The sequence below is a fragment of the Lithobates pipiens genome, unplaced genomic scaffold, assembly GCF_037356315.1.
Source record: "Lithobates pipiens isolate NorthernLeopardFrog02 unplaced genomic scaffold, aLitPip1_a1.2 Scaffold_11, whole genome shotgun sequence".
Taxonomy (NCBI): Eukaryota; Metazoa; Chordata; class Amphibia; order Anura; family Ranidae; genus Lithobates; species Lithobates pipiens.
Genome location: NW_027507696.1, coordinates 3,536,640 through 3,564,562, shown reverse-complemented (window position 1 = coordinate 3,564,562; position 27,923 = coordinate 3,536,640). Strand labels below are relative to the sequence as shown.

The 27,923-nt window shown below is 45.6% G+C and overlaps 1 protein-coding gene across 1 annotated transcript in view; it reads left to right on the top strand.

Annotated features, from left to right (window-relative positions):
* SARDH (sarcosine dehydrogenase) overlaps positions 1–27,923 on the top strand; it is a 147,765-nt gene that overhangs the window by 50,740 nt on the left and 69,102 nt on the right. The window contains exons 11-15 of the mRNA XM_077468194.1: positions 1,950–2,091; positions 5,097–5,180; positions 7,712–7,825; positions 20,622–20,760; positions 25,138–25,251. Of these exons, the coding sequence (XP_077324320.1) occupies positions 1,950–2,091; positions 5,097–5,180; positions 7,712–7,825; positions 20,622–20,760; positions 25,138–25,251 (593 nt within the window). The remainder of the gene's footprint in view (positions 1–1,949; positions 2,092–5,096; positions 5,181–7,711; positions 7,826–20,621; positions 20,761–25,137; positions 25,252–27,923) is intronic.

The following is a 27,923-nucleotide window of genomic DNA, read 5'->3' as shown; positions in this document are numbered from 1 at the left end:
CTCCCGTGCGCATGCGCGGGAGTGACGTCACCGCGGCTTCGCCGAATGACAGCGGCGGAGCTGCGAGACCCACCGAGAACATGGATGCGGCGGACTACAGGGGACAGCGGTGACTTCACTGGCTCCTGTGTCAGGTAAGTGACACATAATGGACTACTATGCTATGCATAGTAGTTCATTATGCTTTGCCTTTGCAGGGAATGAAAGAGGAAGTAAACTCATCAGGGTTTACTTCCTCTTTAAAACTTTCCGACAACATGATCCGATCGGACTTCGTCCGATTGTGTGTAGAAAATTCCGATCGGACAAAGTGCCGTGCATGCTCAGATCAAATTCCTAGACCAAAGCTATTGGCTACTAGCCTGAACATAGTCCTGTTTTGGATCCGAACTAGAACAGCTCGATACCTTTGTACCTTTGTCCCCCTGGCCAGATTAATCCTCAATATTAAAGTGTGCACACTTGAAGTCAAACACTGACGCAGGCACAGTTCAGTATTCAGATACTTCTCCTTTTTATTTCCTGAACTCCGGCTGATATACAATGAGCCGGATATCTTACTATCAAATCAAAAATTAGATGAAAGACAGCGTGTACAAACCACAAATTATACATATTCATTATTGTGATGAAGGATAAGCTTTTTAGCTGGGTCATGACTAAAAAAGGGAAAAGCAAACTATCGTAGCTAAAATAGGGTCTTGTTTTCAGCCCCTTTCCTCTTGGGTGTAGTCTCATGGTGCCGAAAACAGGCGCAATCTTCTTTTTGACTTTGCTCTTTTTAACCCTTGCAGTTTCGTTCCACGGAAGGGAGAAGCTGGCAGACATCTTAATTATGGTTAAATGAGTATGATTAAGGTCGGGTTTTAGCTGGGTCATGTCTAAAAAAGGCAAAAGCAAACTATCGTAGCTAAAATAGGGTCTTGTTTTCAGCCCCCTTCCTCTTGGGTGTAGTCTCATGGTGCCGAAAACAGGCGCAATCTTCTTTTTGACTTTGCTCTTTTTAACCCTTGCAGTTTCGTTCCACGGAAGGGAGAAGCTGGCAGACATCTTAATTATGGTTAAATGAGTATGATTAAGGTCGGGTTTTAGCTGGGTCATGTCTAAAAAAGGCAAAAGCAAACTATCGTAGCTAAAATAGGGTCTTGTTTTCAGCCCCCTTCCTCTTGGGTGTAGTCTCATGGTGCCGAAAACAGGCGCAATCTTCTTTTTGACTTTGCTCTTTTTAACCCTTGCAGTTTCGTTCCACGGAAGGGAGAAGCTGGCAGACATCTTAATTATGGTTAAATGAGTATGATTAAGGTCGGGTTTTAGCTGGGTCATGTCTAAAAAAGGCAAAAGCAAACTATCGTAGCTAAAATAGGGTCTTGTTTTCAGCCCCCTTCCTCTTGGGTGTAGTCTCATGGTGCCGAAAACAGGCGCAATCTTCTTTTTGACTTTGCTCTTTTTAACCCTTGCAGTTTCGTTCCACGGAAGGGAGAAGCTGGCAGACATCTTAATTATGGTTAAATGAGTATGATTAAGGTTGATAGCTGATAGTGAAAGATAAGCACTTATAATCTATAAGAGTACCAGAAATAGGTATTTCACTTATAACACTCATGATCACATCCATTACAGTCCCGTCGTAACGAAATAACGTCATCACGTTACGTATGATCGGATTTTCCGACAACTTTGTCCGACTGTGTGTATGCAACACAAGTTTCAGACAAAATCCGATGGATTTTGTTGTCGGAATGTCCGACCCGTGTGTACAAGGGCTTAAAGTTTAAATCAAGGTTGCAGTGGGATTAACTGTTCTAAAATGTGATGGAGGTACCAGGCCAAAGTTTAGAGCAGCCATCATCCATGAGGATTGACCAAAATTCAAAATTTTGTAAATGCGCTTGTGTTACTGTATGTGCTGTGTATGAAAACATGACTTCTTTTATATTTATGTTCTTCAGGAGATTCCATTACTCATTGACCAATAACAACCGCTGGATGCGAGAACGCAGCCACGAGTCCTACGCTAAAAACTACTCTGTCGTTTTTCCGTACGATGAACCTCTGGCTGGGAGGAATATGAGGAAAGATCCTCTGTATGAGGTAAAGAAGAGAAAAAGTGAACAAAGAATATATATTGGTTGAGAGCTTTTGGGCTTGTAATCTTTACTTTACGCAGAAGGTACCAAATCCGTTTTACTGCAATGGATATTAAAGGGTCAATCCACACAAAGCTTATATTTTAGAAAATTGTCTGTGTTCCTTGTGTACAGTAGTTTTTCCCTCAATTCACCTTGATTTTATGGGGGGCAGGGGGGGATATCTTTCTAACGGAGCCCCACATGGCAGTATAAACTTGTTGGCGACTCTAACTTTTCTCCACTCTATCCAAAACGAAAAAAAAAAAATGTTGATGCAAACTTCAAGGGATCATTCACATTGTTGCATTGGGGTTACCGCAACACGTGCATTCTGGTGGGTTGCAATTAGGGTGACCACATTTCCAAGCTGACAACCAAGGACAATTTTGGGGGTGTTGAATGTAGTTTCGGGGTTGGCGAGATTTGGGCGGCAAGTGATTTGTCAGGTGAATGGCTGGTTTTAGCACTTATATCATCCCAATACCATGCTTGATATGTATTTCTATTATTACATTGTAATAATAGACCCCCCTCCCTTAGTACAGACCCACTTCCCTCAGTATAGACCCCCCTCCCTCAGTATGGACCCCCCCCCCTACTAACTATAGACCCCCTGCCTCAGTCCGGCCCCATCTCCACTAAGTATAAGCTCCCTCCCTCAGTACGGACCCCCCACTAACTATAGGCCCCCTCCCTCAGTACGGACCCCCCTCTCCACTAAGTATACACCCCCTCAGTAAAGACCCCCCCTCCACCAAGTATAGACTCCCCTCCCTCAGTACAGACTTCCCCCTCAGTATAGACCCCCCCCACTAAATACAGACCCCCTTTCCATCAGTATAGACCCCCCCACTAAATACAGACCCCCTCTCCATCAGTATAGACCCCCCTAAGTATAGACCCCCTTCAGTACTGACCCCCATCCCTCATTATAGACCCCCTTCAGTACTGACCCCCTCCCTCATTATAGACCCCCCTAAGTATAGAACCCCCCACTACGTATAGACTCCCCACAAAGTAGAGAACCCCCCACAGCTGGGGTGGGCACTTTTTACCCTTTTCCTGATCACTATCCCTGTCCCTCCTCTGTCCATCTACATACACATAATATAAGCTTAGAACAGAGCTCAGATAAGCGCCAGGAATGCACAGCAGTGTCCCTCGTCCCTCTCCATGTACTTGTGAATAGCCGAAGGACGGGGAGGCGGCTTCGATCTGCTCTGCGGTACGAGGCGGGGAGACATCCAGGGGCAGAGCTGCAGAGATGGTAACCCTGACTGCAGTGCTGGTGGATTTGTGTCTTTGGGGCTTCCCCCGCTGACAGCCTCGTCCTGCATGGTGGAGAGTGTTAGGGGAGGAGGAGGAGGAGGAGGAGAAAGTTAACTTGTCCTCCGCTTTGCATGCTGGGCAGAGTCGCAGCTGTGTGGTCACTGGTTGGTAGACGCCAGGTCTAGTTTTGGGTGTGTTAAATGAATGAGCTACCTTAATGCAACACGCATTAACGCACGTCATGACACATGTTAGCGTGCATTTGTTAATGCACCACAATGCAGCAGTCATTTCTAAATGGGTTATAATAAATCACCTTATAAAAGATATTTCTTTGTTGAATTCCAGCTGGTGCTGTGTTCATTATAGAGGGCTCCCTACAGCCCTGCTGGATTTTATATCCTATGCGGCGGTGATTCCAGGAAGTGACTCAGCAGATCAGACTCCGCCTCTATCACTTTTGAATAAACAAAGTCTGATTAATGAAAACAACAAATTTATTGCTTAGTTGTAATAGTTGCAGAAATGTACATTTATTATGTTTTAATCTATTTGTATACCAGTTGTGTGGCTGAGACAAACCAATGTCTGGTATCGGCCCCAAAATATAGAACAACAAAATCCACTACGGCAGAGAAAACAACGGGACTTTGTGATACCAAAATAATGTATGGCACATGTATTAAAGTGGAGGGCCACCCTGAAAAAAGAAAATACTTTAAAAATTAGAAAAAAATCATAAAAAAAAAAATGAAATGTTTTTTTTTTTTTACTTACCAGAAATGCTTGTTGCTAGCCACATCATCCTAATCTGCCTCTTCCTCCTCCGCGGAGATCTTCTGGTCTTCTCTCCTCCTTGCCAGCGTCTTCTGGGTAATGGGTCACGCTGTGTTCTGGGAACTGTGTGTCAGTAGGAAAACGGGCAGTGAAGCCGCAAGGCTCCACTGACTGTTTCCCTTACCCAAAATGGCGGCGCCGGGACCCGAGACTGAGGGACGGGTCAGCCTCGGGCGGCCGACATCGCGGGCGCCCTGGACAGGTAAGTTTGCTTATTAAAAGTCAGCAGCTACAGTGTTTGCAGCTGCTGACTTTAAAAAAAAAAAAATTCAAAACCGGCCCTCCTCTTTAAGTATAAAAAAAAAAAAAAGTATTTTTTGAAAATTGTTAAAAGTGACCCCTATAGATTAAAAATCAGGGGAGATATATAAAATTGTCAAACACATAGAAAGCATAGAAAAAACGAGCATAGAAAAAAACGTCATTAAGCATAGTAATGGTCCTGATTACAGGATTCCAGAGGGCTTGGAAATCTTCCGATCAGGACCATTAATATGCTTTATGAATTTTGTATTTTATATATCACCCCTCATATATAACTGAGTCGCATGACCATACAATATTAGCCACAATATGTTTTTATTTATTGGTCATTTATAGTAAAATAGTCTTATGTAAAGAGTCATCCTTCCTGATACACAGAGCAGGATAAGGTTGTAAAGTAACCCTGTGCTGCAGATTGTACTGGGAAAGGGGGAATGGTGGGACCATGGCTCCAGCCACTATTTCTTTCCTCCTAAAGCCCAAGACAGATGCCTTATCTGCCTTCTGGATCGACCTTGCCTGACCTTTAGCCATTGTACAGTATTATTTATCTCAGTATCATTCAGAGTAACACCCTGTATAATGTGATCCCCACAGGAGCTTCTGCATCAGGGCTGCGTATTCCAAGAGCGCCATGGATGGGAGAGGCCAGGATGGTTTTACAGAGAAGGGTTGGCACCGGTAAGTTAATACATGTCTGGTGCAATGGCATCTGCTGTGTTTTACTGCTGACAGATAACTGCTTGGAGGTTGAATGCCAAGATAGAAGATGTAATCATAGTACAGCCCCACTGATCTGTGTTTGTGGTTCTTATACATTTGCTTATTGTGTTCTCTGCGGGATACAGGTTTAGAGCAACAGTGCCAATAACCCAAACCTGGAACTTGTAACTGTTGGCCATGTCTCTCTTAGAATCTGCCATCTTCAGCTGAAAAGCTGAAGTACGGCAAGGCTTATGCCTTGTACACACCCTTAGTTATTTTTCCATTCAACTCGCAAAAAAACTGACAGCTCAGGTTAGAGCTGCTGTACTAACAATTCAATGTTAGTGCAGCGATCTCCCCTGTTGTTCTATTGTTTTCTGACAGGGGATGTTAGTGTTAGTACAGCGATCTCCCCTGTTGTTCTATTGTGTTCTGACAGGGGATGTTAGTGTTAGTACAGCGATCTCCTCTGTTGTTCTATTGTGTTATGACAGGGGATGTTAGTGTTAGTACAGCGATCTCCCCTGTTGTTCTATTGTGTTCTGACAGGGGATGTTAGTGTTAGTACAGCGATCTCCCCTGTTGTTCTATTGTGTTCTGACAGGGGATGTTAGTGTTAGTACAGCGATCTCCTCTGTTGTTCTATTGTGTTCTGACAGGGGATGTTAGTGTTAGTACAGCGATCTCCCCTGTTGTTCTATTGTGTTCTGACAGGGGATGTTAGTGTTAGTACAGCGATCTCCCCTGTTGTTCTATTGTGTTCTGACAGGGGATGTTAGTGTTAGTACAGCGATCTCCTCTGTTGTTCTATTGTGTTCTGACAGGGGATGTTAGTGTTAGTACAGTGATCTTCCCTGTTGTTCTATTGTGTTCTGATAGGGGAAGCCCCCCCCCCCCCCCCCGCCAGTACACTCCGGTCGGCACTCTCAGCCATTGACTGGTCGGAAGACCTTTTTCGGTAATGAACCTTTTGTCGGACCGGCTGCCATACACATGTCGGCCGGTTTCTTTTAAAACGGCTGATGCCAACATTTGGTCTGTGCGTACTAGGCTTTAATCTGTCAATGTATAGGACAGGGATATGCAATTAGCGGACCTCCAGCTGTTGCAGAACTCCAAGTCCCATGAGGCACAGCAAGACTGACAGGTACAAGCATGACACCCAGAGGCAGGGGCATGATGGGATTTGTAGTTTTGCAACAGCTGGAGGTCCACTAATTGCATATCCCTGGTATAGGCCATTTCACCTGTAACCACCAGTCAAATCGTACTGTAAATTTTCTAATCTGCACTAAAAACATTGAAGGAGGCGTCCACTGCAAGAATTCCACTGTCAGTTGTAAATCCTACAGGCATCTGATTGCTATGATCACGTTAAATAGGATTCTGGTGGTCTAAAGCAGGGGTCTCCAAAACTAGGTCAGCAAAGTCCAGTCTCTGTTGACTTCCACCATCCAATCATGTGCAAGTAAAAATACTGTATTTTTTTTATATTTCCTTGCGTGTGATTGTGTATTCCTTTCAAAGTGAAGCTTCACCTTGTTTAATACGCTCTGGAGTAAATTCCCACTGCAAAGAGTCTATTTGCCTTTAATAAATCAACCCCTTTTGTATCTAAGCTAAGATGCAATGGGGCAGATACCTTGAACCAGACATAACTTCTGGCCATCCTGCTGTGTGTGGGCCCAGCCTCACCTCTACATCATCATAACTGCATGAAGCACAGGAAGGAGAGTTCTCAGTGGTTCGCTGGAGCAAAGACTTTTTTTTGTTTAAATTCAAACTTACTGAGGATGGGGAGAAGCCTCACACACATCTGCAGTTTCAACTGTTCTGCATGTGGGTGGCACAAGTGGTGTAGTGGTTAGCACTCTCATGTAGTAGTAAAAAGGGTCCCTGGTTCGAATCCCAACCATGACACTACCTGCCTGGAGTTTGCATGTTCTCCCTGTGCCTGTGTGGGTTTCCTCCGGGTACTCCGGTTTCCTCCCACACTCCAAAGACATGCAGGTAGGTTAATTGGCTTCTGTCCAAAATTGGCCCTAATATATGAATGGGGACCTTGGATTGTGGGCTCCTTGAGGGTAGGGACCAATGCGAGTGTGCAATGTACAGGGATAGGGACAATTGTAGACACTCACTCAGGTTGAACTGGATGGACTGGTGTCTTTATTCAACCTTACTATGTACTATGTATGTGAATAACTGTCAAGGCACAGGGACAACAAACACAATCAGTGTTTTATCCCTAGAAATGTTTTTCCTGAAATGATCTTATTAATCTATAGCAGGGATATGCAATTAGCGGACCTCCAGCTGTTGCAGAACTCCAAGTCCCATGAGGCATAGCAAGTCTCTGACAGCCACAAGCATGACACCAAGAGGCAGAGGCATGATGGGACTTGTAGTTTTGCAACAGCTGGAGGTCCACTAATTGCATATCCCTGATCTATAGTAATGTAGTAATTTTATGCTTTTTCATCCTTTAATTTTTTTCCTCTCTGTAGGTTCGAGATTATGATTATTATGGAGCATATGGTTTTCAGCGACACAAGGATTACACATACAGCACACTTCTGGAGAAAGAGTATACGTTTGACTTTCCCCCACACCATGATGTGGTAGGTGGAAACAGGGGTCCGGGAAAATGTGTATGGGTTGGGGGTGGGGCGCTTTATTTAAAATACTGGCCACATTATGGACTCAGTAAGCAGGGACAGCCCAAGGATGGGAAATCATCCTATAATTCCTCAATCCTCATCTATTTAAAGCGGAACTTCAGTAATTTTTTTTAACATTCCATCTATTAAATCTTCTGCCCCTGTTGTTTTAACTTTGGATAGTAAAACATTTTTTTTTCTGCCAGTAAATACCTTATACTACCCACTTCTACCAGTAAGGGAGGGGGGATGAGTCATAAAAGGGTCAATGAAAGCTGCAGAGCTGGAGGTGTGCCTCTGTGTAAATCCAGAAAGTGAACAGGCAGCAGCTGCCCACAGTTAAAATTGATGCAGCCAGACTCAGTGTAGGGAGATTTCTGCAGCAAGTACAGAATCGCAGTCTATATAAAATAATATTTAAAGTGGTTGGGGGGAAGCTTCAGAATGGCAAAGATGTTTTTATTACAAATTATGTGAGCAGACTGCAGTTCCTCTTTTAGGAATCCTAGTTGTTGTCTTGTCTTCCTACCTCTTAGTGGCTGGGAACCCATTCTCCTTAATGAATGGGCTGCAAAAACAATAGCTATATCAGACCATGCAACTACTACGGGGCCTAGAATTTACCTGATTTATATAGGAAGTAAGAGCCCTTGGCAAATACATTTGGATGAAGTGAATGTGTATAGATACACGTTTTGGTTCTGTAAGTGGGTGATTCATCTCAATTATAAACTGCTGTAGTATGTGACTGATATTTCACAGGTCATTGGGCAGAGACAGGGCCATCTTTAAGGCAGGGCAAAAGGGGCAGCTGCCCTGGGCCCTGTCATTGTTGAGGGGCCCAAGGCAGCTGCCTCATACTTGCCAACTATCCCAGTATAAATTCCCTTGTCCTTTGAGGTATTAGCCCTGTGCTGTGTCCCGATATCTCAGTGTGAAGTGCTGGTACTAATGCTGCCCATCTCTGCCCTATTGTTGTGTACAGATGACTCACCTGCAAACCTGTGTTTACATGTAAATACTGGCATTCATATGTAAATAGTAAACATTTATAAGTAAATAGATGCGACCGGCGGTATTGATAAGTAAATAAAGGCGGCATTCATATGTAGCTCATGCCCCCCTGCAGTGAAGAGATGATGTGCTGTAACCTCTAGAAACCAATCAGTGAGCAGTAATACTGTACAGTAATCTCTAGCAACCAATTAAGCAGAAATCATTTGCTGTAACCTCTAGCAACTAATCAGTGAGCCAAAATGTGTGCTGTAACTTCTAGCAACCAGTCAGTAAGCAGTAATGATATGTAACTGCTGGCAACCAATCGCAATCGCTGCCTGATCTGATACACTAAACTGATTTTAAGTCCAGCTGCTATTTATTGTATGTCTCAGAGCAGGTGGAGAGTGAAATTACATTGGGGGGGGGGGCCCAAGAACATTTTTTGCCCAGGGTCCAATCAATATTAAAGCGGAGGTCCACCCTAAAATGGACCTTCGGCTCATCGGATTCCTCCCCCCCTCCGGCGCCACAATCGGCACCTTTCAGGGGGGAGGGGGGTGCAGTTACCTGGATAATCCAGGTAACTGCACCCACTTCCGGGCTAGCTCTCTGCGGAAAGGGGCGTACGTTACGCCCCTTTCCGCAAGCGCCCGCCCCCTTCCGCAAGTGCCCCGCTGCCTGCTGGGAAACACACAGCTCCCAGAGGCAGCGGGGACCGTCCTCATTGCGCAGCGCGGCTCGCGCATGCGCAGTAGGGAACCGGGAAATGAAGCCGAAAGGCTCCACTTCCTGATTCCCATACCCAAGATGGCGGCGGCAGGACCCGACAGACGACCTAGAGATCGGCTTCGGGTGCCGACATCGCGGGCGTGCTGGACAGGTAAGTGTCACTATTTTAAAAGCCAGCAGCTGCAGTATTGGTAGCTGCTGGCTTTTAAAAAAAAAAAAAAACGCGGAGTCCCGGTGGACTCCCGCTTTAAAGAAGGCCCTGGGCAGAGACATTGTAATTGTACCTTGCCTCTAGTGGCTTACCAACGAATATCCAAAGTTTATATCGGGGGTGTCCAAACTTTCTAAACAAAGGGCCAGTTTACTGTCCTTCACGCTTTAAGGGGTTCCAGAATGTGGCCGGTAGGATTAGAAAATGCTCTAGTTCCAGTGGGAGTAAATAATGCCCCATCATTGGTTTTAGTCGGGGGAAATAGTGGCTCATTGTTATGAATGGAAGGAATGACGCCTCATTGATAGTGTCATTGAGACAAATGGTGGCCCATCATTGGTGTCAGATGGAGAAAAAGTGTCCCAAGGCAAGCAGAGGGCTGCATCTGGCCCCCGGGGCCACAGTTTGGAGACCGCTGGCTTATATTATAACACATTTTATTTTATAACGAAATATAAAATAGCAAACCTGTAAAAAAAATAAAATAATTAAAATTACGGAAAAAAAAACATCGGAAAAAAATGCACTCACTGATAATACACTATTCTTTCTCTTTAACCCTTTACTTAACCCCTGAACTGAGACTCTAACACTGTCCCTACTCAGGCGTAATGTTTGCTATGACAATAGAAGTGGCAAAGTTTCCCTTATGATGAAAGTGAAGCACAGCTTATGACAATCTGTCAGCTTCAAAATCTTGGCCTAAAAATGAAATGAACCCGTGTTGATCCAAGACAGGAGTCCTTTCTTTAAAGTGGTTGTAAACCCTTACAACCAACTTTGACCTACAGGTAAGGCCTAGATTAAGGCTTACCTGTAGGTCCAAGCAATATCTCCTAAACCTATACGGTTTAGGAGATATTTACCCGAAGACAGCCACCGCATGCGCCGTAGACAGCGGTGCGCAGGCGCACTGGGGCAGGCCGTAGATCGCGGCGATATATGCCGCGAGTGTCGGCTCCCGGTGCGCATGCCATCGAGGCTCCGGCGAATCACAGCGAAAGTCGCTCCGGCATCCATGGCAGCCGCGAAGAGGAAGACGGTGGACCGCTTCGGGGGCTTCATTCTCAGGTAAGTTATTCATAATGAGCTAGTATGCTATGCATACTAGCTCATTATGCCTTTGCCTTGCAGGATTTTTTTTTTTTTTCAGGATTTTTTTAAAAGGGTTTACAACCACTTTAAAAAGCAATAGCATACATTTTGTAAGTCTTTTTGTAACTTTTCCAAGTGACCAGCTGGATACGGTGTATTCTTGCTGTCGCGCGTTCCTTGCTCGCGCTGTCTTCATTACCCCTAAAAATAGCTTTTTTTCTAATTATTCCATTCCTTGTTAATTTAAAGCAACGACTTTCCCTCCCCACAGCTCGCAGATTGCCGAACATTTGGCCTGCTATTTTTTTTTCCTGCCTGACAGTTTTGTTTCGGCATGGGAAAATTAAACCTCTGAAAATTGTCACTAATTGTCGCCACATTAATAGAGTTCTGTGACCTGCAGAAAAATCATTCAGCCTGCAAAACGAAAAAGGATCGGTAAAGCTGAAATGACAGTTACATTACATTATGCAGAGGAGCTGCTGATAACATTTAATGCATATAAAGTTTCTCACTCAACAAAAGAAAAAGAGGTATTTGGCACGTAGGTCGTTTTTCTGTTACAACCCTTTGTTTTAAATTTTCTGCCATTTAAAGCTAAATGAAGCATAAGGCCTTGTTCACACCTATGTCATTTTTTTTAGTGCTTTTGCATTTGGCAGATTTGCACTACAAAACGCGTTCCATAGGAAACAATGTTAAATGGACTGTAGTGCAAATCTTCAAAATGCAAAAAAAAAACACTAAAAATGCTATAGGTGTGAACCAGGCCTAAGGCTGGATTCACTTCTATGTAGTTTTAGTGCTTTTTGCATTTTGCAGATTTGCACTACAGTCCATTTGACATTGTTTCCTATGGAACGCGTTCTGTAGTGCAAATCTGCAAAATGCAAAAAGCACTAAAAATAATAGGTGTGAATCCAGCCTAAATTACATCTATCATTAGAAAGGTATGAGCCATTGATTGGTTTCTCCTGAAAACCTAATTTGGTTAGCCTTGCTATTGTCACGTTACCTGGTAGGAGAGCCCAGAATGCAGGGAGCGGCGCCTCGTAAGCCTCCGGCTCGAGAGCCCCTGGAGGTGGAGACAGGGATTCAAGAGTTCGGAGGGCACAAGTGCCAGGCCGGGTTGCAGCAACGGAGATCCACCACCAGCTGGTGCAGGAGGTCAGGCTGGAACAGGAGGTAGTAGACAGCGGGCACGACAGGAGCAGCTGGTACTGGCAGGCAGGCAGGAACAGCAGGAGCAGCTGGTACTGGCGTTCAGGTGGGTACAGCAGGCATGGTCAGGAACGAGCCGTGTCGGTAACTAGCGGGCAGCAGAGGTACACAGCAGAAGGCAGGAGCGTGGTCAGGCAGGCAGAGGGTCGGAGGCAGGCAGCAATCAACAAGGTCAAAAACAGGCTGGGTTCAGTATCAGGAACAAGCAGGAGCAAGTAGCAGAAGTCACGGGAACGCTGCAGACAGGACAGCACGGGAGAACAGGAGCTGATTCTTTAAATAACCTGTTGGGCGCCAAGAACGGTCGCACGGTGAGTTTGCGTGCCCCCGCGAGTAACCGTGCTCCCGTTCGTGACCCCGCGTACCCGCGTACGCCCGTTCGCTTTGTCGCGCACCCGTGTGCGCTCGCTCGTGTCAACGCGCACCCGCGTGCGCCTGTTAGGATCTACACGCACACGCGTGCGTTCGTTCGCGCCAACCTGCGTCTGAGGACACCGACGAGCTTCTTGCAAGGGGAACCTGCGGGTGAGTTTCCTATGTACGATCGGAACAGTAGGTCGATCGTGACAGCTAGTCTGGTTTATATACCTTTTTTGAATTTAATCATAAACCAGGAACTGAGGCTAAGTAGCCTCAGCAGATATGGGATTACTATACAGCCGGGATATGCAATTAGCGGACCTCCAGCTGTTGCAAAACTACAAGTCCCATCATGCCTCTGCCTCTGGGTGTCATGCTTGTGGCTGTCAGAGTCTTGCTATGCCTCATGGGACTTGTAGTTCTGCAACAGCTGGAGGTCCGCTAATTGCATTTATGTAGGTGCAAACTGCATTTGATAAATATAATGTTTGTATAGTTTGGGAACCACTTTAACCACTTCCCGACCAGCTCACGCAGATGTACGTCGGCAGAATGGTACGGGCAGGCATATTGGCGTACAGGTACGTCCATTCTTAAACGCTGGTGGCGCCCTCGCGTGCTGGTCGGGACCCCGTGAGTCCAGTCGCGGGCCCCGCGGACTCGATCGCCGTGGGCATACCCGCGATTGTCTCACAGGGCGGCTGAACTGGGAGATGCCGTTGTAAACAGCATCTCCCCGTTCTGCCTAGCAACAAGTGACACTGATCTCTGCTCCATGTGATTGGAGCAGAGATCAGTGTTCACTAAAAGAAAGCCCAGCCCCCCACAGTTAGTAACACACCCCTAGGAACACTTAACCCCTACACTGCCACCCCCTGGTTAACCCCTTCACTGCCAGTGTCATTTACACAGGAATCACTGCATTTGTATAGCAGTGATTGCTGTATAAATGACAATGGTCCAAAAAATGTGTCAAAAATGTCCGATGTGTCCGCTACAATGTCGCAGTCACAATAAAAATCGCTGATCGCCGCCAATACTAGTAAAAAAAAAGTTATTAATAAAATTGCATAAAACTATCCCCCTATTTTGTAAATGCTATAACTTTTGCGCAAACCAATCAATAATCGCTTATTGCATTTTTTTTTTACCAAAAATATGTAGAAGAATACGTATCGGCCTAAACTGAGGGAAAAATTTTTTTTTTTATATATTTTTGGGGGATATTTATTATAACAAAAAGTTAAAAATAATGTGTTTTTTTCAAAATTGTCACGCTATTTTTGTTTATAGCGCAAAAAATAAAAACCGCAGGGGTGATCCAATACCACCAAAAGAAAGCTCGATTTATGGGAAAAAAAGGACATCAATTTTGTTTGGGAGCCACGTCGCACGACCGCGCAATTGTAAGTTAAAGCGACGCAGTGCCGAATCGCAAAAAAGTGGTCTGGTCTTTGGCCAGCAAAATGGTCCGGGGCTGAAGTGGTTAAAGGATGCTATAAAAGTAAATAGATAAAAAAAAGTAAAAAGACTGCATTTGAGATGAAGAGTAAAGATTTTGGGCCCCCCCCAAACCCAAAGGAATGCTCATGATTTATTACTGTAGCTTTTAACCCCACAGGAGCCACTAATGATGGTGGGTCCTCTTTTTTTTTTTTTTTTTTGCCACAGATCCCTTAATTGCTCGATCCCTTCTGACACACTTGGTTGTAGACTAAAAGTCATTTTATACCTGTGTGACTTAAGAGTTAGTAAGCCACCACCAACTGAAATGCACAAAAATAGACCACGAGCAACTTGGAGGTAAATGAATTAGCTATATTGGGCAATGCAACTAAATGAAGCCCAAATCAATGAACAGATAATTATACCAACTTAACAACACTATAATAGAGGAATGATCAATGTGGCCCACTGACTGGCACTCAAAGGACTATATCCAAAGTAAACTGAACTATAACAGATGTAACTAGATTCTCTAGACTGTATCGGCTAACTCAGAGAAATACCAGGGTGTGTACGTTCCAGGGTACTTCATTAAGATGGCTGTCCTGCTCCCTGGTCACACTTGGAGTACAGTGGTGGGGCAAAAAGAACACATCCCACTCAGAGCACTCTGCCGTCGGTACCTGGCTACATTACTGTAGTGCAGTCAGGCTGCATGTGCAGGAATAAATCTGCTGCTGGGTGCCAGACTCATGGATTTTAATGTTTTTATTTTTTATTTTTTTTAAAACCACATGATTAGAGCCTGAGGCTCTAATTATAGTTTCATAGTTAGTAAGGTTGAATAAAGACACCAGTCCATCCAGTTCAACCTGAGTGAGTGTCTACAATTGCCCCTATCCCTGTACATTGCACACTCACATCAGTCCCTTTCCTCAAGGAGCCCACAATCCAAGGTCCCCATTCATATACTAGGGCCAATTTTGGACAGAAGCCAATTAACCTACCAGCATGTCTTTGGATTGTGGGAGGAAACCAGAGTACCTGGAGGAAACCCACGCAGGCACAGGGAGAACATGCAAACTCCAGGCAGGTGGTGTCATGGTTGGGATTTGAACCAGCGACCTTTCTTACTGCTAGGCGATAGTGCTAACCACTACACCACTGTGCCACTGTGCCGCCCTTAATTGACTTCAAGAAAGGATGGACTCAGGGCGCAGAGCACTGCGCCCCGAGCCCACCCAGTTGTGTGACATTAGCAAAATAATATTCGTTAATGACTTCCTGCTTCACCTCCCGGGCCAATCAGAAAGCGGGTCCTGAGACCCGATTGGCCAGAGAGTCTCAAGACCCACTTCCTGTTCGGGCGGGAGGAGAAGCAATGGCCCTGGTGTTCCATCAGAATCGGTGACCCACCACCAGCTGCAGGAAGGAGCAGCGGGCAGAGGTGCAGCAACGGCCACTTCCAGGATCCAGCACCGCCTCATCAGAAGGTAAGGCACGGATCGCCACCTTCCTGTCTCACCCGCCGGGGAAGGGGGTTGTTTGCCACTCCCCCCTCCCCCCCCAAATATTCAGCACCAGCCGCCACTGGCTCTAACACACAAAGTGGGCAGACTCTCCTGTAGTCTGACATGCCTCCCCCTTCTCTATTAACACTACGCCAATCAACAGCTCTCTCACACAAAACAGTTTTGCAGCATTCCGGGAGTCTAAAACAAACCCCCTCCCCCTTTAGCACTTCTCCAGTCAATAGTACTGCTGAAATCATCAGTACTAGTCAATGCTCAACAAAAACAAAAAGTCAAGCTGTTGATTGAAGCAGTGCTCGGGCGAGGGCCCGAGGGGCGTGTTGGACTGCTGGAGCGCCAGCCCGTTGCTTTGTTGAGAGAGCCACAATGTGATTCTCCTTTGTGCTGCCAGCACAGGGTATTTTAACCACTGTAGCAGCATGTAGAAGGTTAAAAAGTACCGTATTTATCAGCGTATAACACGCACTTTTTTCCCCTTAAAATCACGCCGATCCTCCGTGATTTTTGAGCTATGGGCGGCTTTCGGCCGCCTTCAGTCCTTCTCGCCGGCTTTTGGCCGCTCTCTTCGGCTTTCGCCCGCCTTCGGCCCTTCTCGGTGGCCGAAAACCACCGAGAAGGGCCGAGAGCGGCCGAAAGCTGATGAGAATGGCCGAAGGCGGCCGAGCACGGCCGAAGGCGGCCAAAGCCGCCGAGAACAGCCGAAGGCGGCCGAGAACTAACGGGTGCCGCCGAGATACACAGAACATCTCGGCGGCGGCATTTTTAAAAATAAAAGCTGAAATTATCACTGACAAGGGGACAACGATGCACAAGGCTGCAACGATAGACAGGCTGCATGACAAGGCTGCAATGATGGACAGGCTGCATGACAAGGCTGCAATGATGGACAGGCTGCATGACAAGGCTGCAATGATGGACAGGCTGCATGACAAGGCTGCAATGATGGACAGGCTGCATGACAAGGCTGCAATGATGGACATGCTGCATGACGGATAGGCTGCATGACAAGGCTGCAATGATGGACATGCTGCATGACGGATAGGCTGCATGACAAGGCTGCAATGATGGACAGGCTGCATGACAAGGCTGCAATGATGGACAGGCTGCATGACAAGGCTGCAATGATGGACAGGCTGCATGACAAGGCTGCAATGATGGACAGGCTGCATGACAAGGCTGCAATGATGGACAGGCTGCATGACAAGGCTGCAATGACGGATAGGCTGCATGACAAGGCTGCAATGATGGACAGGCTGCATGACAAGGCTGCAATGATGGACAGGGTGCAATGATGGACAAGGCTGCAAATGACACTGACAAGGCCTCAGATGGACACTGACAAGGCTGCATTGATGGGCATTTAAATGTAAGTTTTTTTCCTTAAATTGCCCTCCTAAAAGTTTTTTTCCTTAAATTTCCCTCCTAAACTTGGGGTGCGTGTTATACGCCGATAAATACTGTAAAAGTCAGGCTACATATCAGTAATAAATAAAAAGGGTTTATTTGGGCTTTAGGCCGCGTACACACGCGGGGACTGTTCGCTCAACTTTGTCCGTCAAACAGTTTCAGCAAACAGTCCGCTCAAAATTAGCATGGACGGACTTGCCCACACACGACGAACGAACAGTTTGCTGAAACCGTGCGCGATGACGTGAACGGCACGTACGACGGGACGGAAAATACAACGTCCTATACACTGCATTATAACTTTCGGCGTGTAAATCCTTTCTGAGCATGCGCGGAACTTAGTTTGAGGAACAAGCCTACACACGAGGGGACTGTTCGCTGAAACCAAGTTTCAGCGGACAGTTTTTCGGAAATTCCGAAAAACCTTGTTCAGCAAACTGTTCGCTGAAACTGTCCGCTGAAAGCCCACACACGAGCGGACTGTCCGCCGAAACACTGTTCAGCGGACAAAGTTGGGCGAACAGTCCGCCTGTGTGTACGCGGCCTTAGTGTTTTTCTATGGACCCCTACACACATAGGTACATTCTCTGCTGTAATATATTCATACAGTCCATAACAAAGTTATATCTGTTTATGCATTGCAATATAATTGACAACAGTTTTACTTCTTTTTTTGCTCTTATAACGGTCTAGTTTTTATTTCTTTGTTTTACGTATGAAAAAGGAGGTGATAAGATTCAACCTGCCCCTTTGGAAAACTGCACCTCTTGCTGAGGGGGTGCCACGTGCCGCCATCCAATGCTGCGATTAATCCTGGAAGCTTTGCTTGGTTAAGAATACGTAGGTTCTATTCTGTGCCGCATGCTTTGACAAGATTCTGAGATCAGGAACAATGCACGTTAGCGGGAGAAATTCCACATGACAGCCTGACAATCTCTTAGCTGTGTGGATGGATTCCCGTTATAATTAGCAAGCTGCAGGGTTTTCACATACGTTGCATCTGGAGTACAGCAAAGGCTTATTTATTAAGGCAACATGAGGAACAGCTGTGATAGTTACATAGTTAGTAAGGTTGAATAAAGACACCAGTCCATCCAGTTCAACCTGTGAGTTAGTGTCTACAATTATCCCTATCCCTGTACATTGCACACTCACATCAGTCCCTACCCTCAAGGAGCCCACAATTCAAGGTCCCCATTCATATACTAGGGCCAATTTTGGACAGAAGCCAATTAACCTACCTAACGCGATGACATACAACACATACGACGGGACTAGAAAATGGAAGTTCAATAGCCAGTAGCCAATAGCTTCCTTCTCGTACTTGCTTCAGAGCATGCATCATTCTAAAGCCTCACACACACGATAGGACTTTGTATAAACTTTCCCTTGGATTTTTGTACAAAGGGCGTCGGCTGAGAACTTGTATTGCATACACACAGCAGGACTTTTTCAGCCAATTTTCACCAAATCACATGGTTTTTCTGCTCTTTACCGCCACCTTTGGTCAACTTCTGTATTGTTGTCTGATCTTTTGCATTGGTTCTGAGCATGCCTGTTTGTACTTTGTACAAAAGTCCTATGGTTTTCTGTACACACGATCAGACTTTGCTCCATTAGACTTTTGTTGCCAGAAAGTTTGTCCGTTCGCACAGCCAACAAAAGTCCGATGAAAACCAAAAAAGTTTGTCCGATGGAACGTACACACGGTCAGATGTTGCTCCAAAACAGCTAATTTGCATGTTTGTTGTCAAAAAGTCCGATGGTGTGTATGGGCCTTTAGTCCGACAAATTTTGAGTCAAAACGACTTTCTAAGTCCGCCGGACTTTACGATGAAAAAGTCCGCTGGAGCCCGCACACGATCGAATTGTCTGTGGTCCGGCAGAACAAGTCCGCCGGACAATTCGATCGTGTGTACGCGGCATTAGTCTTCTGGGTTGAATGACATTGGGCATGTACATACTTGCACTCTTCCTGTGTGTGGAGTCCTTTCTGACACCTTTAAAAACTAGGCATCTGTCACCAGCCCTCTCTTTTAGATCCTGCAGCGAGAGCACAGCTTATGCAAAAGGGACAGAAGGAAACTTTCTCTGCATCATCATGGGAGCTAAACCGACTTGCTTATTCAGATCTGCTCAGCCATGGCATGCTAAAGAGGAGTGGCCGCACACAGCAGCCAAAATTCAAATCTGCGTATGAGCGCCTGCAGTTAGAAGCAGCGCAACCAGGAGCGGACTGACAACTCATGGGGCCCCCGGGCAATAGGAGATTATGAGGCCCCCAGGCAATCAGAGATTATGGGGCCACACAGTATACACAAACACACCCACAGTATACAATCGCACAGTATACACAGACATGTTTCTATTGGCTGAGAAGGTACTGGAGAGGTGGGGCAACTATAATCTCGGGATTTTTAGACCAAAAGGATGTCGGCAAGGGACATTTCAGAGACGGATGTAAAAAAAAAAAAACACAGATTTTTACATACTGTCCCTGGTTTTACTGAGGCTGGCAACCTTGATGGGGCCCCCTAGTGGCCCGGGGCCCTCGGGCAGTGCCCGAGTGGCCGAATGGTCAGTCCGCCCCTGAGCGCAACAGCATAAGTAGTATGAGACAATTGTATATTTTATATTTAAACACAATGCTGTGGTTTTGTTTTGAGGCCATTTCATACACAAACAGTATCTAGTACTCCATGGAAATATAAAAATATTGATCACTAATTTTCAGAAAAACGACTGCTTTCAGTAAATATGTCTGCATACATACACAGCACAGTCTTCAGTCAGCAGAGATGATATTATTAAATTAAAAATTTGTGGGCAGCACAGTGGTGTAGTGGTTAGCACTCTCACCTAGCAGTAAGAAGGGTCGTTGGTTCAAATCCCAACCACGACACTACCTGCCTGGAGTTTGCATGTTCTCCCTGTGCCTGCGTGGGTTTCCTCTGGGTACTCCAGTTTCCTCCCACAATCCAAAGACATGCAGGTAGGTTAATTGGCTTCTGTCCAAAATTGGCCCTAGTGATGAATGGGGACCTTGGATTGTGGGCTCCTTGAGGGTAGGGACCGATGTGAGTGTGCAATGTACAGGGATAGGGACAATTGTAGACACTCCCACTGGATGGACTGGTGTCTTTATTCAAACTTACTAACTATGAAACTATGAAAAACAAGACTCTCCAGTTGCAAAAGGTCATTCTTTGCAGTCATCTGATAAATATAAACGCGGCTAATTGGCTTTTCACAACGTAGTCCTTCCACAATGTGTCACCATAGGCCGTGTACTGTATCTTATGAGATTGCTACCCAGAGAAAAGATGTAACAGACGCACTGTTGACCGGTCAGGGAGCACTGCTATATCATGCTCATGTACTTTGCTACATTTACAACTATTTGAAATTTTATTTCAATGGTTTATTCAGCTTCTTGGCTTTAAATAAGCCTTATATTTACAGAGAGGGGAAAAAAAAGAGAAATGGAACAGATTTTCTACTTCAAATCTCGCTTTGCTGGTCGTAACAGAAGAGTGTAACATGCCAGAAAAGAGATACAATTTATTTTTAGTAACCTTTCTGTGTCTTTATCACCTGACAAAAAGTTCAGGATGACTCACTTTTTTTACTTTTTGTTTTTTTTTACAGTTTATTTCCATCTCTGCTTCTCTTGCTAAGTGTTCAAAGCTCCCAATCTCTCCTGTCTTCCCCTCCCGTCAATGTTCATCTGTTGTGTTTGACACGCTGTCATTTTTAGATCAGGAACGAGTGCCTTGTGTGTCGGAACGCCGCGGCTGTCTTCGACATGTCCTACTTTGGAAAGTTCTACCTTGTTGGACCAGATGCCAAGAAGGCGGCGAGTTGGCTCTTTACTGCGAATGTTGACAAGCCCCCAGGTATTCTCTGAGGATCGCTAGAAGTGTGACGCTAACGTCGCTGTACAAATGTGTGCCAAGGAGACAACCTTACCTTTGTCTCGTAAATGACAAGCTGGATTATGTGAAAAAATTTTTTTAATAACATTCATATAAACATGTTTAAATCTTTCAGGGAATCATAAAAGCAGAAAATATTTATAGAAGACCAGGACACAGATAAATACACAGGTTATTTAGAGCAATCAGGATGACTGAGGGTTGGGACTTTGAATGAAGCAGGCAGGTGTAAAACATTTAAATTTATTGGAAAACAGACATGTACTGGCCATCGGGACTACAGGGAGTTTCCCGGTGGGCCGATGGCTCAGTGGGCCGGTCAGGTGCAGTCCTGGAGCTGCTCCTCTGACAGTGAGTGATCATGATTTCACTCCTGTTAGGACGAGCAGCTGCCGTCACTTGCTGGAGAGAGCATTGGGCTTTCTGCTCCCTCCAGCCTGCAGGGGGAGATAGACAGCTGGCAGACGTTCCCATTATCACTTGTCACATATCATATGACTGGAGAGAGGAATGAGAAGCTGACTTTGAAACTGTGAGTACACGTGGGAGGGGGAGGAGAGGGAGGACACTCTGATGTAAGGGGAAGTGCTGATGGAGACACTCAAAATTAAAGTGGGCCGGTCATGATGAAGTCCAGGGCCAAATTTTTGTCCCAGTCCAGCCCTTTTGGAAAATCAATGGTAAGTTGCATGAGGGTAATCATGAGTACACCAAGAAGACCAATATATTTCATTCAATGGATAAACATACAGCAATAACAACTGACCACTAAAAATACAAATCACATATTACAAGTGATCATTAAAGCGGAGGTCCACCCTAAAGTGGAGCTTCCGCTCATTGGAACCCTCCCCCCCTCCGGCGCCACAATTGGCACCTTTCAGGGGGGAGGGGGGGTGCAGGTACCTGTACAGTACAGGTATCTGCACCCACTTCCAGCATAGATATCTGCAGAATCTACGCCCCTTTCCGCAGAATCTACGCCCCTTTCCGAAGGTCCCCCGCTGTCTGCTGGGAAACACACAGATCCCAGAGGCAGCGGGTCCATCCTTATTGCGCAGCGCGACTCGTGCATGCGCATTAGGGAACCGGGAAATGAAGCCGCAAGGCTCCACTTGCCGATTCCCATACCCAAGATGGCGGCGGCAGCATCCGAGAGTCGATCGAGAGATCGGCTTCGGGTGCCGACATCGCGGGCGCGCTGGGCGGGTAAGTGTCCTTATTTTAAAAGTCAGCAGCTGCAGTATTTGTAGCTGCTGGCTTTAAAAAAAAAAAAAAAAACGGCGGACTCCCGCTTTAAATCTTTCAGGGAATCATAAAAGCAGAAAATATTTATAGAAGACCAGGAAACCGATAAATACACAGGTTATTTAGAGCAATCAGGATGACTGAGGGTCGGGACTTTGAATGAAGCAAGCAGGTGTAAAACATTTAAATTTATTGGAAAATCAGTGGTAAGTTGCATGAGGGTAATCATGAGTACACCAAGAAGACCAATATATTCCATTCAATGGATAAACATACAGCAATAACAATTGACCACTAAAAATACAAATCACATATTACAAGTGATCATTAAGTAAGTAAAACATATAGTTGGCATAAAACATGGCATATAGTAGCTCTATGCATTTCGTGGATTCATCCACTCTTCAGGAGCATGCACGTGGACAACTGAATGCTGTAGTATAATAACAAGAATATCTGTAAGGTTTGACCCTGTCACGGAAAGCCAGGATTCAAATAAAGTAATTAGAAGTAATATTGGCTAGGATAAACCCCCCAAAACCACTCTCAAAAGTACTTACTTTATCTGTATCTATGCAGTAGCAATGTGCCAAAATGAATCAGAATAACATTTCTTCTAAACAGGTTATTTAGAGATGTATACTGTGTGTGAATTGTTCCATCAGTGAGAAAGCTATATCTCTTTACTTTAGTGAAGCACAGCTGGCTGTACTGTCTGACAGGGGTCCATGATCACACAGCTGGTTGAACAGAATTGTGATCCAGAGAACCCCTGTCAGACAGTACAGCCAGGTCTGTGCTCTCACGTTTATTCACTAAAGCTAAGCTATACAGCTTGCTCACTGATCCCCACCCCAGCCTGCAGATTGGACAGTAAAGAAGCATCATCACACTAATGAGGTCATCAATTTGCATATCTCTGTCTGTCAGCCAGCACCCGTTGTTAGATTGACAGCTTTGTTCAATTAAGCCTCCAGTGGTTGCCCTGCCTCAACCAAACCTGACTCTTGGTTTGCAGGGATTGCACAAAGCTAGAGACAATTTTCAGGTACGTGTATTACCTGTATTCAAAAATAAATTTTTAATCTATAAATGTGCATACATGCATTCTTTCCGTTCCCCCAATTGAACTGTCCGCCCAACCAGAGTGAAGAGGGGAGCCTTGTATATGCTCAAGTTGCACTGGTTCAACTTTGTAAAGGGTTCCCTTTCTAAAGAAGATGGGGGTTGAACAATTGGTTCTTAAAGAGGAAGTAAACCCTGATGGGTTTACTTCCTCTTTCATTCCCTGCAAAGGCAAAGCATAATGGACTACTATGCATCGCATCGCATCGCATCGCATAGTAGCCCATTATGTGTCACTTACCTGACACAGGAGCCAGCGAAGTCGCCGCTGTCCCCTGTAGTCCGGAGCATCCATCTTCTTGGTGGGTCTCGCAGCTGCGCCGCTGTCATTCGGCGAAGCCGCGATGACGTCACTCCCGCGCATGCGCACGGGAGCCGAGACGCGCGGCAGCTCCGTCGTTGAGAATGCCGCGCTCAGTGCGCCTGCGCACCGCTGTCTACGGCGCATGCGCCGTAGACAGCGGTGCCTGTTTTCGGGCAAATATCTCCTAAACCGTATAGGTTTAGGAAATATTTCTTGGACCTACAGGTAAGCCTTAATCTAGGCTTACCTGTAGGTCAAAGTGGTTTGTAAGGGTTTACAACCACTTTAAAGTGTGCTTATTTACTTACAGTACTTAGTATGCAGTTTTGTATTTTTAAACTTTTTCTTCCCCTTTTACGCTGGTGCCATGACCTCTGTCCCAGGTTTCCTATATCGGGCTTCTTTCTCTTGCAGCATCCTTTTCGTGCCACCCTTACATGCAGGAAATAGTATTGTGTCTACTGATGCACATGACACCACCAATTTGGACTATTTCACTTAGGGGTGTACTCACTTTTGTTGCCAGCGGTTTAGACATTAATGGCTGTGTGTTGAGTTATTTTGAGGGGACAGGAAATTTACACTGTTATACAAGCTGTACACTCACTACTTTACATTGTAGCAAAGGGAAATTTCTTCAGTGTTGTCACATGAAAGGGTAAAATAAAACATTTACAAAATTGCGAGGGGTGTACTCACTTTTGTGAGATACTGTATATACATAAAGTATCATTTAATAATACAAATATTTTACACATCACATAAAACACATTAAAAATGCTTGGTGCATACGACAAGATGTCTCGTGTATGTTGCTTTTTACCCAACACATAATACATTTTGCAGCAAACTGTATATAATACTGTTTCACCCATTTCAACATGGTCAACGCATTTCACATAGATTTTTGCTTCCTAGACGGTAATTGGTGGAGAGCAGGAAATAAAAATGGCGGTGCAGGAAGAGGGCAGGTGGCTCTCACGCTTGTAATACCACAGAACAAGTGGCTGTACAGCACAGCTACCAAAGTGTCAAATATCTAATTTCCTGCCCAGGTGAGGAAATGTCAGGAGCCAGGAAACAGACAGAGACAGAAGTACAATCAAATCACACTTGTTTATTAATAAAAATAAAAAGGTAAATAGAAAAAAGCATAGTAAAGAATAGCCATAGTCCAGTAGCCAGATCAGGTAGTCAGCCAGTCCAAAGTTCATAAACCAGATCGGGTAATCAGCCAGGCCTGAAGTCAGAGATCCAAGGAGAGAAACCGCAAGCAGGATAAGAAGCCAGGAGGGATGTCAGCAAGCCAGTCTTAAAACAAACAGCAGGAGATGGTTCCTTGTGATGTGACCAACGTGAAGGCAAAGGAAAGAGTGAGCTGGGAGGCTTTAAATAAGCAGGTCAGACGAGCATCATCGGGAACAGCTGGTAACTGTGGAAAGAGAAGAGAGCTGGCAATTAGCCGACAGCTGAGCAGCCAGCCTAAAGGAGGAAGGGCTAAGCCAGCCCTGACAGGAAACCTTTATATAACAGTAAACAAAAAATAATAATAAGGTTTGCATAATAATCATTACATAATAGTAAATGTTCTTTCACCTAAGGTATTTTTTATTTTTAAAGTTTGCTATAACTTTAATCCAGTGATCTTGTTGTCTGTGTAGGTTCTACTGTATACACTTGTATGCTAAACAAAAATGGTGGAACGGAAAGTGATCTCACAGTGAGTAGGATAACCTCGGGGAAGTCGCCCTCTGCCCTGGCACCTGACTTTGAAGGTATGTGTTCGGTAGATTGTGCCTGTAGTAATGAGAATTTAAATATACATTCTGGTCAGATATGGCTCAGGGGACAAAGCTAGCCTGATGATTGACCTGAATTTTGCTCAGGGCTTACCTGATTTTCTTGAGTTGCTGCCATTCTCATCTGCTGCCATAGTGCCATCTGACATAGTGGGTTTAATTTAGTGCAGTTGCTCCAGAGTTTAGTAAATGAGCTAAAGCTTCACTGTGCAAACAGTCAGGGCCGTCTTTAATATTGACTGGACCCTGGGCAAACATTTTCTTGGGCCCCCTCTTCCATGCAATTTCACTCTCCGCATGCTTTGAGACATTCAATAAATAGCAGCTAGACTCAAAATCAGTTTACCGAATCAGATCAGGCATCAGATCAGGCAGTGATTGGGATTGGTTGCTAGAGGTTACAGTGTATCATTACCGCTCACTGGCTGCTAGAGATTACAGCACACATTATGATTCACTGTTATTTTCTAGAGGTTACAGCACATGACTTCTGCTTGTTGATTGCTTGCTGGAGATGACTGTACATCAATACTGCTCACTGATTGAATGCTAGAGGTTACTGAACATCTATACCACTCACTAATTGGTTGTTAGAGGTTAGTGCACATTATTACTGCTCACTAATTGGTTGCAAGAGGTTAGTGCATAGCATTACTGCTCACTGATTTGCTGCCAAAGCTTACAGCACATCATCTCCTCTGCCTGCATAATCACATGCACCATAATTCAGGGTACTGTGCCACCATGTTATTTTGAAGAATCCACCTCCAATTTGCTTACTTTTGCAAAACATGACGTTAATCTTAATGACCACAATTGTAGGCAGGACTTTCAAGCATGCTCCTTTACCTCCCCAGTGGGCAGCATTCAGCAGAAATGATGGTGGATGTGACCTCAGGGGGACATTATATACATATGAATTCCGCCTCTATTTAACCACTTGCTTACTGGGCACTTAAACCCCCCTCAGTCCCAGACCAATTTTCAGCTTTCAGCGCTGTCGCACTTTGAATGACAATTGCGCGGGCATACAACACTGTACCCAAATGAAATTTTTATCATTTTTTTCCCACAAATAGAGCTTTCTTTTGGTGGTATTTAGTTACAGCTCGGAGTTTTATTTTTTGCTAAACAAACAAAAAAAGATGCAAAAAAAAAAATCATGTTTAATAGTTTGTTATAAAAATTTGCAAACAGGTCATTTTTCTCCTTCATTGAAGTGCGCTGATGAGGCGGCACTGATAGGCTGCACTGGTGGGCACTGATAGGCTGCATTGGTGGGCACTGATAGGCTGCACTGGTGGGCACTGATAGGCATAGTTAAGGCGGCACTAATAGGCACAGATAAGGCGGCACCGGTGGGCACAGATAAGGCGGCACTGATGGGCAAAGACGGGCACAGATAAGAAGGCAAGGATCGGTGGCACATGTGGGTGGCACGGATGGGTGGCACCAAGGGGCACTGATAGGTACCACTGATAGATGGGACTGCTGGGCACTGATAGGTGGCACTGATAGGTGGCTCTGATAGGTGGCACTGCTGGGCACTGATGGGCGGCACTGCTGGGCACTGATGGGCGGCACTGCTGGGCACGGATATGTGGCACTGGGGTGCAGCACCTTTGTTTAGGCAGACTGTGGGCACTGCTGGGTGGCACTGTGGGCACTGCTGGGTGGCACTGCTGGGTGGCACTGTGGGCACTGCTGGGTGGCACTGCTGGGTGGCACTGTGGGCACTGCTGGGTGGCACTATGGGCACTGCTGGGTGGCACTATGGGCACTGCTGGGTGGCACTGACAGGGGGGACACATTGTTTATTTAGGCAGGCAAAGCAGGGGGCAGGTGGGCACTGGCAGGGGGCAGGTGGGCACTGGCAGGGCTGGCCGTGATCGGGACTGATGTCCCGATCGCCGGTGATCGGCTTTTTTTTTTCTCCTCGCGCTGTCAGCGCGAGGAGGAATAATAGCCGATTACTGGCTCCGTTATATCACATGATCAGCTGTCATTGGCTGACAGCTGATCACGTGATAAGGGGTCGGGATCGACCCCTTGCACGGATCGGTGATCAGGCGAGTCTCGTAGACTCGGCGATCACAGAGCGCGCCGCGCGCGCCCCTCAGGGGGCGCGCAGGGCGCTCGTGCATGGGACTACGTCTATTGACGTCGTCCCGGAAAAGGAGATCCGCGCTGTAGCCGTCATTTGGCTATAGCGCGGATCTCAAGTGGTTAAATATCAATATACATATTAATACCGCCACTATTTACATATCAATGTGGGTTATTTACATGTAAACACAGGGTTTGCAGGTAAGTCATTTGTACATGGCAATAGGGCAGAGCTGGGCAACAGCAGCAGAAGTTTACACTGAGATATCGGGACACAGCACGGGACTAAATCTTCAAGGGATAAGGGAATTTAAACTGGGATAGTTGGCAAGTATTAGACAGCTGCTTTGGGTCCCACTACAATGATGGGGCCAGAGCAGCTGCCCCTTTTGCCCTGGCTTAAAAACGGTCCTGCAAACAGTACCCAATCACGTGCAAGGAAAAAGAAAACAGCGTGATAGGATGATGGAAGTCAGCAGACCTTCTGCTCATTTACTAAGCTCTGGAGAAATTGCAGAGTGCAACTGCCATTTGCAAAGTGC